The 16,152-nt window shown below is 40.9% G+C and overlaps 1 protein-coding gene across 1 annotated transcript; it reads right to left on the bottom strand.

The window, feature by feature from the left end:
• Positions 1 to 933: 933 nt before the first annotated feature.
• LOC139937029 (uncharacterized) lies at positions 934 to 14,152 on the bottom strand. Its single transcript, XM_071931977.1, has 5 exons — positions 13,992 to 14,152; positions 4,801 to 10,694; positions 3,793 to 4,012; positions 2,783 to 2,821; positions 934 to 2,244 (listed from the first exon to the last, which is right to left on the bottom strand). Exons 1-5 carry the CDS (start codon positions 14,053 to 14,055, stop codon positions 2,045 to 2,047), a joined length of 6,417 nt encoding a protein of 2,138 aa, XP_071788078.1. The 5' UTR covers positions 14,056 to 14,152; the 3' UTR covers positions 934 to 2,044.
• Between the last annotated feature and the right edge of the window lie 2,000 nt (positions 14,153 to 16,152).

Here is a 16,152-nt window from a genome sequence, read left to right as displayed (position 1 = left end):
ACAAAATTGGTAAGAAACAAAAATCGTGAAGATCACAGATTTACATAAAACTTGCACTGTCTAATGATGATGATAGTAGAAAATATCGTTTAAAAATATTTCTGTCTGAAATTTCATAACTTTGATGAGAAATAAATAATCTAATTTCGCGTTTGGAGCTGATCGCTCATTGAGCGTTTTATTCATTTTTTGTTGTCATCGATCGATGCAATGCAAAATTTTGAATTGGTGTTTCACTGTTCTCTCGTGACCCGGATGGCCGATCGATCTCAATTTTCTAGAGGTTTGTCAGTTTATGTATATGGTGGATTACATGAAGTGCTTACACTACTAGCAAATTGTTTGCAAGCAAAACTAATTCTGTAATGTTCCTTTAAAATTGGCGGAATATATGCGTGTGTAGTATAGAATGAATGTTTATATTTCGATTGTACCAAAACGATTGTTTTAAGATTAACTTTGTTGGGGGTAAAATCGGCAACAAATTTGACAGAGCAGCATGACTTTAATTAATATAGTACCAAAAAGGTTTAAGACAATATATTTTGTTTTACCCTGACACAAATATTACATAATTCTAACAACTCCTTAACTTACCTACTGATAAAACATTCAGCCAAAAACCTTAGATTGTAAGTTCAATTAGACAAAGGCAAGACGGTGTTTTCATTAATATCCCCCAAGTAAAACCCAGATATTTATTTCAGTATAGTGAATTGCGTTTAACATTCCGGCCAAGTGTTACATGCCAGAATTAGTATAACAAACAAAAATACAGATTAACTATACAATGATGAACCAAAAACTTTGACCCTCCCATTTTCCCTCACCCCTTTCTCAGTTGGTGAATTTACCCCACCCCAACCCAACCCTCATCCTACCCCCCCCCCCCCCTCCACCACACCAACCCCCTCCCCAACTCCCCATCTTATATCCCACATTCATGGTCCATCTCGGGATCACCACCCAAGTGTTGTTTCGACGTATCATTCGGTCTTTTTTGCCAAAGAGAAATCTACCGTCGATTTCAAAAAGCCGATAAGCACAACATGAGTTAACAGAAAGATCATCCAACGTACTGAATTTATGACTTAACTGGTTCACAGCTTATTATCTTTGCTAAGCAGTTATTGTGTGCATAAAACGCCATGCAATACGTTCGCAACACCCAGAACCAAGTTTTGAAATATATATCACGATACACTCTAAAAAACTTCCGGGTCAAAATTAACTCGGATTCAGGTTGTCAATGGGCTTGATCAACTTCTGGGTCAGGTTCACCTGGAAACAGGTTATAACAAAACATTCGGATTTCAACCCGGAATCTGGCTTTTTGTTTGACACAGGTTCCTGGTCATACTGACCCAGAAATTGGTCAAGGCCCACGGGACCCGGGTTCCTGGTCAATTCTGACCCATTTTTTATTTGTTATTATTTTTACTAGAAACCCTTACCCACAAGTACTTTCTATATTGGGGACGAGACATGTCACTTGGTGGTTGATTTAAACTAAAAGGGGCACGGTGCCTTGATTTGGGCACTTTTATTGGCTATAAATAGTGTTTCAAAGCATTTGCTATGAAATAAACTATGGTTGAAAAGACGTTTTAAAGTCATGGTTTTACAAAGAAGAGGATTGTGTTATAACAGTTCACAAAGTAAAAGGATAACTACACAACTTAAAAAAACATTTTTAAAACATTTTAAAAACAACTTTAAAACATATTTCCAACCATATTCATTTCATAACAAACGCTTTTTGATAGCCAAAAGCGACCATTTGAAGGCAACGTGTCCCTTTTATGTTATCTAGGTGTTTTAAAATATACCTTATGCATTGACGTCATCCAGCCGCCATCTTTGAGGTCAAACGGTGACGAAACAATCGAAACGCACATAGATTGGATAATGAACAACCTCCGTTTGACCTCAATGCGGGGGCGCCGTACTGAAATGACGTCATGTGCATAAGGCCTATAGTTTTTATAGTATCAGCAGCTATACAACAAATCTTTGAGGCTGTGTTAAAAAAAAAAGCATTGTTTTACACTGGAGAACCTGTTCCATCATTGTCCGTTACTTCATACTTCCCGGCTGTTACTGTTCTCCTCTTTTCTCGCCTGTTCTCGCGAACTTCGACGAGGATGATCAAGCCGACAATGACGAATGCTAGTAGAATACACGTCAGTACAATGGCCACCACACCGCCGGTGCCTAGACCCCCAACGTCATCATGTTTGGAAGCTGAAGCAAAAAAAAAAAAAAAGAACACGGGGTTCGAAATTAGTTTTTGTTGTGAATTACAAATTCAGTCGATAAATAATCAGAAGTAATTTATTTGGCGCAAATTGCTTTCCAACTCCCTAACTTCAAAAGAGTAAAAAAGCACTATTTGAAGAGCAATATGAGGGACAACTCTTTTTCGATTGAAGTGTGCATCTTTTTGAGTGATTTATCTTTTTGAGTGATTTTTCACTCTGTCCTGTAGTGAGACCCCTCTAAAAAAGTGAAATACCCGCCACTCTTTTTAAAGAGCTATTTGAGGGTAATTCAAGATGTAAAGAGTGATAATTTTTCACTCCTTTACGTTAAGAGATAAAACAATGCGTTTTGAGCTCGAAACTAAAATAGAACAAGATGATTAAAGTTGCCTTAAAGACACATACAAAGCCTTGTGAGACGAATGCATAATTCTGCTTTGATTATGATCAGGGAATGAATTTGCGAGAAATCTTTATAGGGAGTAGCAAACTTATAATAATAAAATGCAGTGAATAATTACCGTCATTCGTTGGAAGTTCGCCGTCGCTCTCTTGAATTCCTGGAAATAAAAAATGAGAAAACATACAAGCTTGTGAACTTTACACGACCACACGTCAAACGCTACAAGTATCTCAGCGAAGTGCTTGATGAGTGATTGACTGAGGTCATACCTAACAAATATTCGTAATTTATGTCATTCTTCTTTTCCCTTGTCCCTTGTAGGGCATCCGATCTATAATCAGGTTGATACTGTTATCAGTTAGATCCCTTTCAAATTTCAAAGTAATTGACTTTCCTTCTGTATTTGATTGTTTCTTGAGATGAGCAATGCTTGAGCTTTTGCTTAGTGTTGTGGATTTTTAACTACAACTTAATAATCTCGCCCCTTGCAATGTCTTCCGCAACATTTTGAAAGTAAAGTATTCTGTGAAGGGAGCATGTGAAGTTAGAGCGAATGAACATAATGGACGAATCCCCATGTTTGTGTCAATTATGTGTGGTTAACATCCTCTCATCCCCATCCCCTTTGATAAAAGAAAAACAGACCAACTCATCTGAAGTCTGCTTCATTGTATTACCTTGAATAAACCCAAAATTAATGTTAAAGGCAGTGGACACTATTGGTAATTGTCAAAGACTAGCCTTCACAGTTGGTGTATCTCAACATAAGCATAAAATAACAAACCTGTGAGAATTTGAGCTCAATCGGTCATCGAACTTGCGAGATTATAATGAAAGAAAAAAAAAACACTTACCACACGAAGTTGTGTGCGTTTAGATGGTTGATTTCGAGACCTCAAGTTCTAAATCTGAGGTCTCGAAATCAAATTCGTGGAAAATTACGTCTTTCTCTAAAACTATGGCACTTCAGAGGGAGCTGTTTCTCACAATGTTTTATACCATCAACCTCTCCCCATTACTCGTAATCAAGTAAGGTTTTATGCCAATAATTATTTTAAGTAATTACCAATAGTGTCCACTGCCTTTAAACTCTAAGAGTCATCACCAGAGAGCTACAAACAAACTCACTTGTCACTGTGAATGATTGCAGGTCCACGCTCACTCTGGAGAACACTGGTTTGTCCGAGTAGTTGAAGGAACTGATCAGTTGTGTCCTGATATCAGGCGAGGTGATTTGGGCGCCCTCGCTGACCTTGAGGTCGTAGTACGCAATGACGCTGCCGGGGGCGTACTTCACCACTTGGCAATTCCCGATGTAGTTTCCGTAGTCGCTCAGGGCTTCCAAGACCTGTCGAGATATATGCATATAACACGTGTAAACGGAGTGTTTTGTCATGATTAGACGGTGTTAATAGTTCCTAATCCTTGACATCAAATACTTTAAAAGTTTGAGTCGCCAGGGCAAGGTCGTTTATCCGCTTGATTTTGTACAACATAGACTGATCCGCTGTCTCCAAGGGAACTCGAACACAAATACCCTTGGTCTGTCGTGTAAGAAATAACAATGTTATTTGTGTGGGGCACACCTGACCCAACCCGTCCAAATATCCATAAGTCGATCCTTCCCTGAATGGTGAAATCCGATTGGTGAAATACAATATCAAGACCATCTGGAGTACTGTTGGATCGCTATTAGTTAGTTTATCCCTCAGTATTATGACTAGTCTATAGGTAGACATTGTTATAAAGCATTGACAGTAGTCGAATGGCAGGGTTTTATTATAACGTTCCAAAATGGACTATTGCGCACTTGATGCTTAAACTAAATTGATCGTGATGGGGCGACTGAAAACAGAGTTGCTGTACTTGTTGGAATGTTTTATCACTTGTTTATGCAATTCAATGTGGTTGGTAAAGACCTTTTCGCAAATACCATTGCGCAAGCGCAAACTGTCGAACGAGGTGCATGCTGGTCTAGCTAGTGCCTAAATTTGAAAGCTAGCTAGACCAGCATGCACCTCATTTCACGTATATTGTGCGCGTACCGAGTATTTGCAATAAGGTCTGGTAAGAAACTTGATTCATCTCAACATTTGTTGACTTCGAAACAATCACTAGAAAGCAATGATGACTTACCGCAGTGCGAACGATGTCGGCGAACATGTTGTATTTTGGAGAGTTGGGATCTTTCAGGTCTGACGTATACACAGCAAGCTCTCCATCCACGATAAGAATACGAAACTTTCCGGTGAACTTAACTCCGATGTCATCGGCCTCGTTTAGTCTTCTTGTCGACATAGCTACCGCGGTGGCTTTCGTACTGGCATGTGTCGATACTAGGCGAGTTGTAACGCTACTATCCGTTTGAAGTGGAGTCGACGATGAGTGACTGACTTCGTCACTTATCAGGTCGATCACAGGTGCAGTAGGATTGCTCTTTAGAGATGGGGGAGTTGTCGACAACGGTTTTGATACGGGTGTTGATTCCGACGTGGGACTACTCCGTAGTCTTGCAGTCATTGCAGTGGGATTGCTTCTTTGCGATGGAGAAGTTGTCGACAATGGTTCCGATACGGCTGTTGATTCTGATTTTGGACTGCTCGCAAGCATTGCAGTCGTTTCCGTGTGGAGTGGAGTCACCTTGTCTTTTATGGAGTCAATTGCAGAGTGGACTGTTGTGGGAATGCTCATTGTTGATGATTCTGATCTGGGGCTGCTCGCTGGCTTTGCAGTCGTGTCAAGTGGAACTATGGGCAGCAATGGCTGTGATTCAGACGATGCTTTTGGTTCTGTTTGCAAGAAGTCTGTTTGAACAGGCTTAATCGTGGACGTTGGCTCTGTATCTGCTTGAATCATGACTGGAACCCGTGAATGCTCATTTTGAGTAGTTCCTGGTTCTGAATGAGTAGCTGCTGTTGATTCTGGTGTATGCTCGGCCGTTGGTTCTGGTTGTGCAACAAGCACGACTGGAATCACTGACTGATTCTTAAGAGTTGGTTCTGGTTCTGAATGAAAAGCTGTTACTGATTCAGGCGTTTGCTGAGGCGTTGGTTCTGGTTCTGCCACAAGCACGACTGGAACCACTGACTGATTCTTTTGAGTTGGTTCTGGTTCTGAATGAAAAGCTGTTGTTGGTTCAGGTGTATGCTTAGGCGTTGGTTCTGGTTCTGCCACAAGCACGACTGGAACCACTGACTGATTCTTTTGAGTTGGTTCTAGTTCTGAATGAAAAGCTGTGGTTGGTTCAGGTGTATGCTTAGGCGTTGGTTCTGGTTCTGCCACAAGCACGACTGGAACCACTGACTGATTCTTTTGAGTTGGTTCTAGTTCTGAATGAAAAACTGTTGTTGGTTCAGGTGTATGCTTAGGCGTTGGTTCTGGTTCTGCCACAAGCACGACTGGAACCACTGACTGATTCTTTTGAGTTGGGTCTGGTTCTGGATGAAAAGCTGTTACTGATTCAGGTGTTTGCTGAGGCGTTGGTTCTGGTTCTGCCACAAGCACGACTGGAACCACTGACTGATTCTTTTGAGTTGGTTCTGCTTCTGAATGAAAAGCTGTGGTTGGTTCAGGTGTATGCATAGGCGTTGGTTCTGGTTCTGCCACAAGCACGACTGGAACCACTGACTGATTCTTTTGAGTTGGTTCTGGTTCTGAATGAAAAGCTGTGGTTGGTTCAGGTGTATGCTCAGGCGTTGGTTCTTGTTCTGCAGCAAGCACGACTGGAACCACCGACTGACTCTTTTCAGTTGGTTCTGGTTCTGAATGAAAAGCTGTTGTTGGTTCAGGTGTATGCTTAGGCGTTGGTTCTGGTTCTGCCACAAGCACGACTGGAACCACTGACTGATTCTTTTGAGTTGGTTCTAGTTCTGAATGAAAAGCTGTGGTTGGTTCAGGTGTACGCTTAGGCGTTGGTTCTGGTTCTGCCACAAGCACGACTGGAACCACTGACTGATTCTTTTGAGTTGGTTCTAGTTCTGACTGAAAAGCTGTTGTTGGTTCAGGTGTATGCTTAGGCGTTGGTTCTGGTTCTGCCACAAGCACGACTGGAACCACTGACTGATTCTTTTGAGTTGTTTCTGGTTCTGAATGAAAAGTTGTTGTTGGTTCAGGTGTATGCTCAGGTGTTGGTTCTGGTTCTGCAGCAAGCACGACTGGAACCACTGACTGATTCTTTACAGTTGGTTCTGGTTCTGGATGAAGAGCTGTTGTTGAGCTGCTCGTAGATGTAGTAGGTGGTGCTGTATTGTGCTTGGTTGCAGAAACTGGACTGACATACACTTCTCCCGACCCACCATCTTTTTCTTCGATGTCTTGTTTATCATGCTGAACCGAGATGGTACTGGTTGATGTAGTACTTTGCTGTGTTCTTGGCGGCAGTGTCGTGTGCTTGCTTGACAATGTAGTTGTACCCTTGTTGAATCCACTGCCGTTCTCTACTCTGACTATAGGCTGACCTGATGAACTTGCAGCAGATGTTGGTGGTGCAGTAGTTTTCGAGGTGACTTCGGTTTGTTTCGAAGTGCCGCTTGGTGTCGCACTACGATGAAATGTTGGTGTTGGGGGTGTCGTTTTTAATACTGGGTCTCGTACATGTTCTTCAATAATTTCAACTTCAAAAAACACAAAATGTGTTTGTGTGTCGTTGGTGACAGATTGGCTGGTGCTTGTTAGACTGCTGGGCCTATCAGGAGGGGTGACACGCTGTTCCTTTAAGGTCCCATCTTGTATGTTAAGTGTTTCTGTCTTATCAACAAAATAGTTCGTTCCATTCGACGCAGCTTTTTCAGTATGGACTGTTGTGGGTAATGTTGTGTATGCTTTGACTGAACTGCCAGAAATTGGTGTCAAGCTGCTTGTTGACTGGGTAGCTTGTTGCACTGACCGTGGTGTCGTTGTGTTGGTACTCTCTTCACCCCCTAGGAATATGTCGATAGGGTCTGTATCGACAGGCTTGACTGATGATGTGCTTCTAGATTGAGTCGTGCCTTGTATTGTCACTGATGGAGATGCTTCTATAAAAAGTGTTGTTGTGTTAGCACTTTCTTCACCCTCTATGTCGATAATGTCTGTGTCAACAGGCTCGAATGAGGTGCTTGTAGACTTGCTCGTGCTTTGTGTTGAAACTGAAAGAGATGTTTGCATTAAAGCAGTTGTTGCGTTAGCACTATCTTCAACCTCTAGAACTATGTTGATAATGTCTGTATCGACAGGCATGACTGAGGTGCTTGTGGATTGAGTCGTGCCTTGTGTTGTCAATGATGGAGATGTTTGCATTAAAGGTGTTGTTGTTTTAGCACTTTCTTCACCCTCTAGGACTATGTTGATAATATCTGTATCGACAGGCTTGACTGAAGTGCTTGTGGATTGAGTCGTGCCTTGTGTTGTCACTGATGGAGATGTTTGCATTAAAGGTGTTGTTGTGTTAGTACTCTCTTCACTCTCTACGATTATGTTGATAATATCTGTATCGACAGGCTTGACTGAGGTGCTTGTGGATTGAGTCGTGCCTTGTGTTGTCACAGATGGAGATGTTTGCATTAAAGGTGTTGTTGTGTTAGTACTCTCTTCACTCTCTATGATTATGTTTATAATGTCTGTGTCGACAGGCTTGACTGAAGTGCTTGTAGATTGAGTCGTGCCTTGTGTTGTAACTGACGAAGATGATTTAATTGAAGGTGTTGTTGTGTTAGCACTATCTTCACCCTCTACGACTATGTCGATAATGTCTGTATCGACAAGCTTGACTGAGGTGCTTGTGGATTGAGTCGTGCCTTGTGTTGTCACTGATGGAGATGTTTGCATTAAAGGTGTAGAGATGTTAGCACTATCTCCACCCTCTAGAACTATGTCGATAATGTCTGTATCGACAGGCTTGACTGAGGTGCTTGTGGATTGAGTCGTGCCTTGTGTTGTCACTGATGGAGATGTTTGCATTAAAGGTGTAGAGATGTTAGCACTATCTCCACCCTCTAGAACTATGTCGATAATGTCTGTATCGACAGGCTTGCCTGAGGTGCTTGTAGATTGAGTCGTGCCGTGTGTTGTCACCGACTTGGATGTTTGCATTGAAGGTGTTGTTGTGTTAGCACTCTCTTCACCCTCTAGGACTATGTCGATAATGTCTGTATCGACAGGCTTGACTGAGGTGCTTGTGGTTTGAGTCGTGCCTTGTGTCGTTGCTAAAGCAGATGTTTCCATTAAACGTGTTGTTGCGTTGGCACTTTCTTCACCCTCTAGAACAATGTCGATAATGTCTGTATCGACAGGCTTGACTGAGGTGCTTGTAGATTGAGTCGTGCCGTGTGTTGTTACCGACTTGGATGTTTGCATTGAAGGTGTTGTTGTGTTAGCACTCTCTTCACCCCCTATGACTATGTCGATAATGTCTGTGTCGACAGGCTTGACTGAAGTGCTTGTAGATTGAGTCGTGTCTTGTGTTGTCACTGACGAAGATGTTTCCATTAAAGCAGTTGTTGCGTTAGCACTATCTTCACCCTCTAGGACTATGTCGATAATGTCTATGTCGACAGGCTTGACTGAGGTTCTTGTGGATTGATCCGTGCCTTGTGATGTCACTGATGGAGATGTTTGTATTAAAGGTGTAGAGGTGCTAGCACTCTCTTCACCCCCTAGGACTATGTCGATAATGTCTGTGTCGACAGGCTTGACTGAAGTGCTTGTAGATTGAGTCGTGCCTTGTGTTGTCACTGACGAAGATGTTTTCATTGAAGGTGTTGCTGTGTTAGCACTCTCTTCGCCCCCTAGGACTGTGTCGATAATGTCTGTGTCGACAGGCTTGACTGAGGTGCTTGTGGATTGAGTCGTGCCTTGTGGTGTCACTGATGGAGATGTGTGCTTTAAGGGTGTAGAGGTGTTAGCACTATCTCCACCCTCTAGAACTATGTCGATAATGTCTGTATCGACAGGCTTGACTGAGGTGCTTGTGGATTGAGTCGTGCCTTGTGTCGTTGCTGAAGCAGATGTTTCCACTAAACGTGTTGTTGCGTTAGCACTTTCTTCACCCTCTAGAACAATGTCGATAATGTCTGTATCGACAGGCTTGCCTGAGGTGCTTGTAGATTGAGTCGTGCCGTGTGTTGTCACCGACTTAGATGTTTGCATTGAAGGTGTTGTTGTGTTAGCACTCTCTTCACCCCCTATGACTATGTCGATAATGTCTGTGCCGACAGGCTTGATTGGGCTGCTTATCAGTTGTGTTGTCACTGATTGAGATGTTTGCCTTAAAGGGGATGTTGTCACAAAAGTACTTTCACTGGCAATGGTTGTGTCAACGACGTCTTTGTCGACAGGCTTGCCTGTGCTGCCGAAAAATGGTGTGGTACTTTCATGCAAAATGTCTGGAGTAGGTTTGGCCGAGGTCTGTGCTGGATCTTCCATGAGAGAAGTGGTTTGCTTGGTTGATAGTTCAAGGCTTTCATCTGCAGGAATGGATGGTAGCGATATGTTGAAGAAACGAAGAAATTCAGAAACGTACTTGGTGCTGTTCTGAGCGTCGATAATAATTGTGTCTTCAGGATGAATGCCACTACTGTCACTCTCGATCGAAGTTTTTGACCCCGTGCCCTGATTATTTGGTGAGTTTTGGTTGATGGGTTTGTCTTGGGTTTCACTCTCCTTGATGCTGGCTTTCTCGAGGTCTGTTTCTCCCAAAGCAAGATGGTCGACGTGCCCTTGTCTCGGGTCGTCTCCCTGGAGAAAAGCCCAAGCTTCTGCAGCTTGCGCCTCGTCTTTTGCTAGAGTTTCCTCAAGGTCCGATGACGTTGAAATGGAATGAGAATCGTTGTGGTGTGGATGATGATGGTGATGATGGTGTTGCCTGCCCTCTCGTTCAGTGTCTTCTTGAGCATCTCCTTTGCTGTCCATGGAAGCATCGGACGCCGCTGCATCTTGAAGCAGAGCAGCTCCATGAGGAGGAGACCGAGTATTGGCGTCACTGCTCGATGGGGAGGTTTGATGATGACGACGGTGGTGAATCTGATGTGGGTCGTGGTGAGCAGACAGTGTACCTGAGGAGGTGAAAGTATACAGTAAACAGATTAATTTTTGACTACAATCGTGGTCATAAATTTATAGCAACTTTTCCTCAAGTTATTTTCAAAAGGTTAACTTTTTGCCGTTTTTCTACATTGTTGCTCAAACCCAGCCAAAAAGTGGAAAGGATCAGATTAATGTATCATTTGTTATATTATTGGTTTATTAAAATATTCAATATTGTCAAACTTCGCAGCCAAAGGCTGAATTGTGCTACAGAGCTTTATACAAATGTTTTGTTTTTATTACAGAAAAACATTACGAAATACAAACCAAACGAAAAAGAGGGGGGGGGGGCAGATTTGTTTCTCCCTTGCAACTCAAACATGAACAAAATGTGCGATATATTGCTGACAAATTATTTGAATTGATTTATTTTCAAAATGTTAGCCTGGACAAAATGATACAGATTGATACGTAAAATGACACTGCTACTGCTTGCTCCCACTGATTGCAGGGTCACAGGAGCTAAGTGCATATTTTGTGCACTTTTATTTACTTGACTTGGTTTTAATTTTTGGCAGAAAGTACCTGAATCGACGTGTTCCTACATGTGATGCCACATTAATCATGTATTGTTCAAGTGTAAATAAAAACCAACAATGTTTTATTAGAGGGATACGCTCTATCTCAGATGGAAACCTTGGTAGCATACGGGCCTCGAAGTTTATTTAGTCTGCCAGAGGATAGCTGAATGTTTTGAAAGTTAAAACCGCAAAACTTAATTCAAACTTATATCAATTATATACAGGTGAAAAGTTAAATTACGCTGAGCTGTAAGTACTCCATTTCTAAAAGCAGGTGTCCTTGGCGTATAACTGTCTAGTTGTGAACGACCCTCATCTTTAGTTACAAACTTAACCAGTCATATTCTATGCGGCACGCTTCACTTGCTTGAGTGCAACGTTTCGCGTGAACGCCAGTGAAAAGCCCAAAGCCATGTTTTTTAAAGTTATACATGACTGAACTTATTATAATATAATCATAGACTATAGAGCAATTCTGCCTGCTGGTATTTTGTTAAACAAATACAAAAGTTGCAGTTTCGGTTTGTATAGAGAGAAGTGCTGAATGAAAACCCACAGGCGTGACATTAAGGTTGATGGGGGCTCGTTTTGTGAAACAAATACAGAACAGTTTTAACGACTACAGACACGTTAACCTACTCAGGGTTTCAAAGTAAAATGTGTTCACGCTTTAATAATCTCCTAAAAATTGCATTTGCGTTTCTAATTATCTTGGGGAGGGAGTCGTTTTACCTCCGATCTTAACTTCCCCCTAAATCACAAAAAGTTGGGCAGTAACTTTTCGTTTTATTTCTAACCGAAACCCTATGTTACAAAAACTTCCAAATTCAATTGTGTAAGCACTGTATACTGAGTACTTTCCCAAGCTCTGCGAAAACAAATCACAGAAATATTAATCTGGTTGGATTCGAACCCATAACCTTTATGATCCCTGTTATTCTCTCGCACATGACTCGAGAAAGTACCGGGTATTACACACATCGGGTGTCAATGTATATAATAATAATTTCTTATTTGATGTCCTTTTCTTTGTTAACTTCTACTTTATGTATTTTTTTTAACATATTATGATGTTGACATGTGCAGTTCAGTTTTTAACTGCGAGTCATGTTTTAATAAACCATTTATGAATTGAGTTGAATTGAAAAACAATGGGTAAAACCAAAATTATTATTTTCTATGTAAATTCCCGGTGCAAATTTCCATCAACTATATCCAATTACCAAAGTGGAAGATTCAAACGGACTTAGACCAGTAGGCTTACCAGAAGGCTTATCACTGGGTTACGCACTACAATAATTTCGGAGTCAAATTATTTGTGTGTGGGTGGCATTGGGGGGGGGGGGGGGGGGATTTGGATGATTGGGGTCACACCCCTCCCAAATTTGCTAAAGTCTGTGTCTGTTCACGATCCACAATATTACTTGATGTTTTTGAAGGCACTTTACACTATCGGTATTAATAAATTACGCGAAATAATGTTAAACTAACTTGGTAACGGTCACTCGAAAGCTGTTGATACTTATAAAACATTGTGAAAAGCAGAAGACTTTATTTAGGCATCTGAAAGCGCACAAATTTGTGCAACGAGGGTGTTTTTCTATCATTTTTCTCTTGCAGCTTCGAAGCCAATTGAATAAAAATGCTCACAGGTTTGATACGTTGGGATACACCAAGTGAGAATACTGGTCTTAAAAAACTACCAAAGGTGTTTGTCCAGTGCCTTTAATATCAAGCTGGTCCCACAATTCGTTGTGTGTCGTATGTAAATGGTCCCACTTACATCGAAGTAGGATCACCACCTGCCCGCTTCCATCCCAATTTCTTGATTCAGGGATGCAAGTGACAGAACCCCCAAATGGCGTCACCTTTGTGTATTGCTTTATCGAGCCAGACTAACTCTCCAATACTACTAAGTGCTACACCAGTATACAACTCCCCACCAGTTTCCTAATAAATACTACATTGATTAAAAAAAATACACTTTCTTATTACAAAGGCAGGTGTAAGTATTTTTTGCGTGGGTTTTGCACAATGAACTACCGCCGCGCCTTAGAAACTTTCTCTCGTGCTCCAGTGCAGTCTCTTAAAAGCTTTATTTTTTTATTTATCAACATATCCAAAAAACCCAGACTGTTTTTAGAATCCCTATTGAAATTTCTTGCAAAAAATGTTGAAACATTGTTTTACAAATATTGGAGTGTTAGTGATTAATTTTAAACTTTAATCTTTACCTTTGATGTTAATTTGTTTTGTGTATTTTAATGGTTTGTTTTTACTTGTAATTTCTTTATTGTGTTTTATTGGTTTCTTTTTGAACCTGTACAAGTCACGTAAATTAGCCTACTGGCTGTGAGAATAATTTTTATTTGTTTCCAAATTAAATTAGATCAAATCAAACACAACTTGAGGACATTGAGAGGTCCTGGCTGAATGCTGTGCTCCCGTAGTGGGAAATTTGTTGGCTGATTTAACTAACGAAGATGCCTCCTTTGTTTTAAGACCCCGAAAAATAAAAATGGGATGCCCGTGATTGAATGTATTGCAATACTGGAGGGCTCATAGTCGTGCAAGTTCCGCATACTATAAAGATAAGCTGATCAATATTATGAGTCTAAGTAATGAAACGTGGTTAGTGCATTTAATATTGTGCTCAAGTGGAGCTTAATTTATAAAAAAAAAAAACCCTATAAAAATTCACTCAATAAACTTCACTTTATACAAGTATCACAAAAACAAACTTACCTTGTGTGTTCAACAGGAGGATGACCGCACCTATCACGGTGAAAAGAACGGCTTGTAAACCCATGACGAACAACTTTCGTAAAATGATCCCAAAGTCGTCGCCGCGATCACTTTAAAATACGTTCTCGTCAAGGTCCCCGCGAGTCCACGGACAAACCCAACCCAACCATGCAAGCGTCATATAACGACTAAACACGACCCTGGTTATGAAAAAAGACGAAAAGACAACCCCTGTTCCAAGGCAAGCGCGTGCGATCACTCGAAACCAACGTCAGAGTCAAAGTCGTGTCCAACAAAAGAACAACCGAACTTTGACAATGCTTGTACCGTGCCATGCGGTCACACACCGTCCTATATTGTTACAGTTTTATATAAGTTACGGGTTCCCCTTAATATAAAGAGGGCGAGTCGGTTAATGCAAAGTCATTTTTGAATTAAAGTTAAGGCCGCATATAGGTGATTTAATTGACATGTTTCTATAGGTTCAATATTTTGTCTGTTTTGTCGAGACGTGCATTTAAAAGATGTGAGGGTCGCTGGTCCACTCGATTATCAAACTATATTCGAGTTTTGAATTGTGGACAAAGAAATAAAGCCTAAACATTGTGGCAGATGTAAGGCTGATACAAAGGAGTAATCTAAGTTTAGCCTCACCTTGATGCCTGAAATTGATCATAATAAATTTCTTGTCTCTGACACTGTGTAAAGCGGTGAGTGTTTTTTTCTGTTTTTAGCATCACAACCTTTCATACTGAGGCTGTATCTGAATTGACGGCTACGGATACACTGTTTAAAAAATATCCGTAAAATTTACGGAACTTTACCTGGCAGTTAGGGTGCTAGGTAAAGTGCCGTAAATTTCACGGTGGAAGTTTACGACACTTTACTTGGCACACCCGAGATGCCAGGTAAAGTACCGTTAATTTTACGGATATTTTTTTTCAGTGTACGGCTACGGATGTTGCTAAGTGTGTTGCGAAGGACATCCTGTTTGTGGTGACACGGACATCTAGCCGTAGCCGTTAGATAGTAAGAACAACTTCAATGAAATTAATTTGGGTCTTACAAATAATTATACGCCGAGTTCTGTGAAAAAAATCACAGGTATAGTTATTACTCGGTGGGGTTCAAACCCAATACCTTTGCAATTTCAGGGCAGTGTCTTACCAACTTTACTGATGTTAGGCAAATACTAGTGTAGGGTAACTTTGAGCAGTTAGACGCGCCACAAGGACACAGTTCTCCGCCCCCTGTCTGAACCTCATATTATTCGTAAAAAAAAAAAATCATCACTGCAAAACTTCGCTCTACGCACCAGTGCTTCACAAAAGGGATATCGTGCTTAGAGTGCAGATGATTCTGGATATGATGTATCGGTGTCAACTTTATCAAAAACACGCAAACAAAACAGGCTTTTCAAATTTGTTTCAATTGTAGAAGCAAACATTCGACCCTGCCCCTGTAGCCCACCTTTTAACTTGTACAAATCATTACCTCAAAGTAAGTGGAAACATAGAGTTTGCCTTTTCAGTATGTCAGCTGTTTTCCCCTCGTTTATTTTTTCTGAAAACAAAGTGATCAGGTCGTCTTGACTTAAAGACAGTGGACACTATTGGTAATTGTCAAAGACCAGTCTTCTCACTTGGTGTATCTCAACATATGCATGAAATAACAAACCTGTGAAAATTTGAGCTCAATTGGTCAATTGGTCGTCGAAGTTGCGAGATAATAATGAAAGAAAAAAAAAAAACACCCTTGTCACACGAACTTGTGTGCAGTTAGATGGTTGATTTCGAGACCTCAAGTTCTAAACTTGCGTCTCGAAATCAAATTCGTGGAAAATTACTTCTTTCTCGAAAAATAAGTCACTTCAGAGGGAGCCGTTTCTCACAATAATTTACTATCAACCTCTCCCCATTACTCATTATCAAGTGAGATTTTAAGCTGATAATTATTTTGAGTAATTACCAATAGTGTCCACTGCCTTTAACATACGGATTCGGTTTTTTTTCATTTCTTTTTTCCATGTTACAGAATCTCTGTTTTAATATAATTGTGCACAACTCCGACAGCACTAGGTGAAGGATTGTGCCTTGGGACGAAAGGGAACTTAACTCACAGTCAGAGTACAAAATGTGTAAGATATATTGCTATTATATAG

Source organism: Asterias amurensis, chromosome 5 (genome assembly GCF_032118995.1).
Source record: "Asterias amurensis chromosome 5, ASM3211899v1".
NCBI classification, from domain to species: Eukaryota; Metazoa; Echinodermata; class Asteroidea; order Forcipulatida; family Asteriidae; genus Asterias; species Asterias amurensis.
This window is presented reverse-complemented; position numbering and strand designations above follow the sequence as displayed.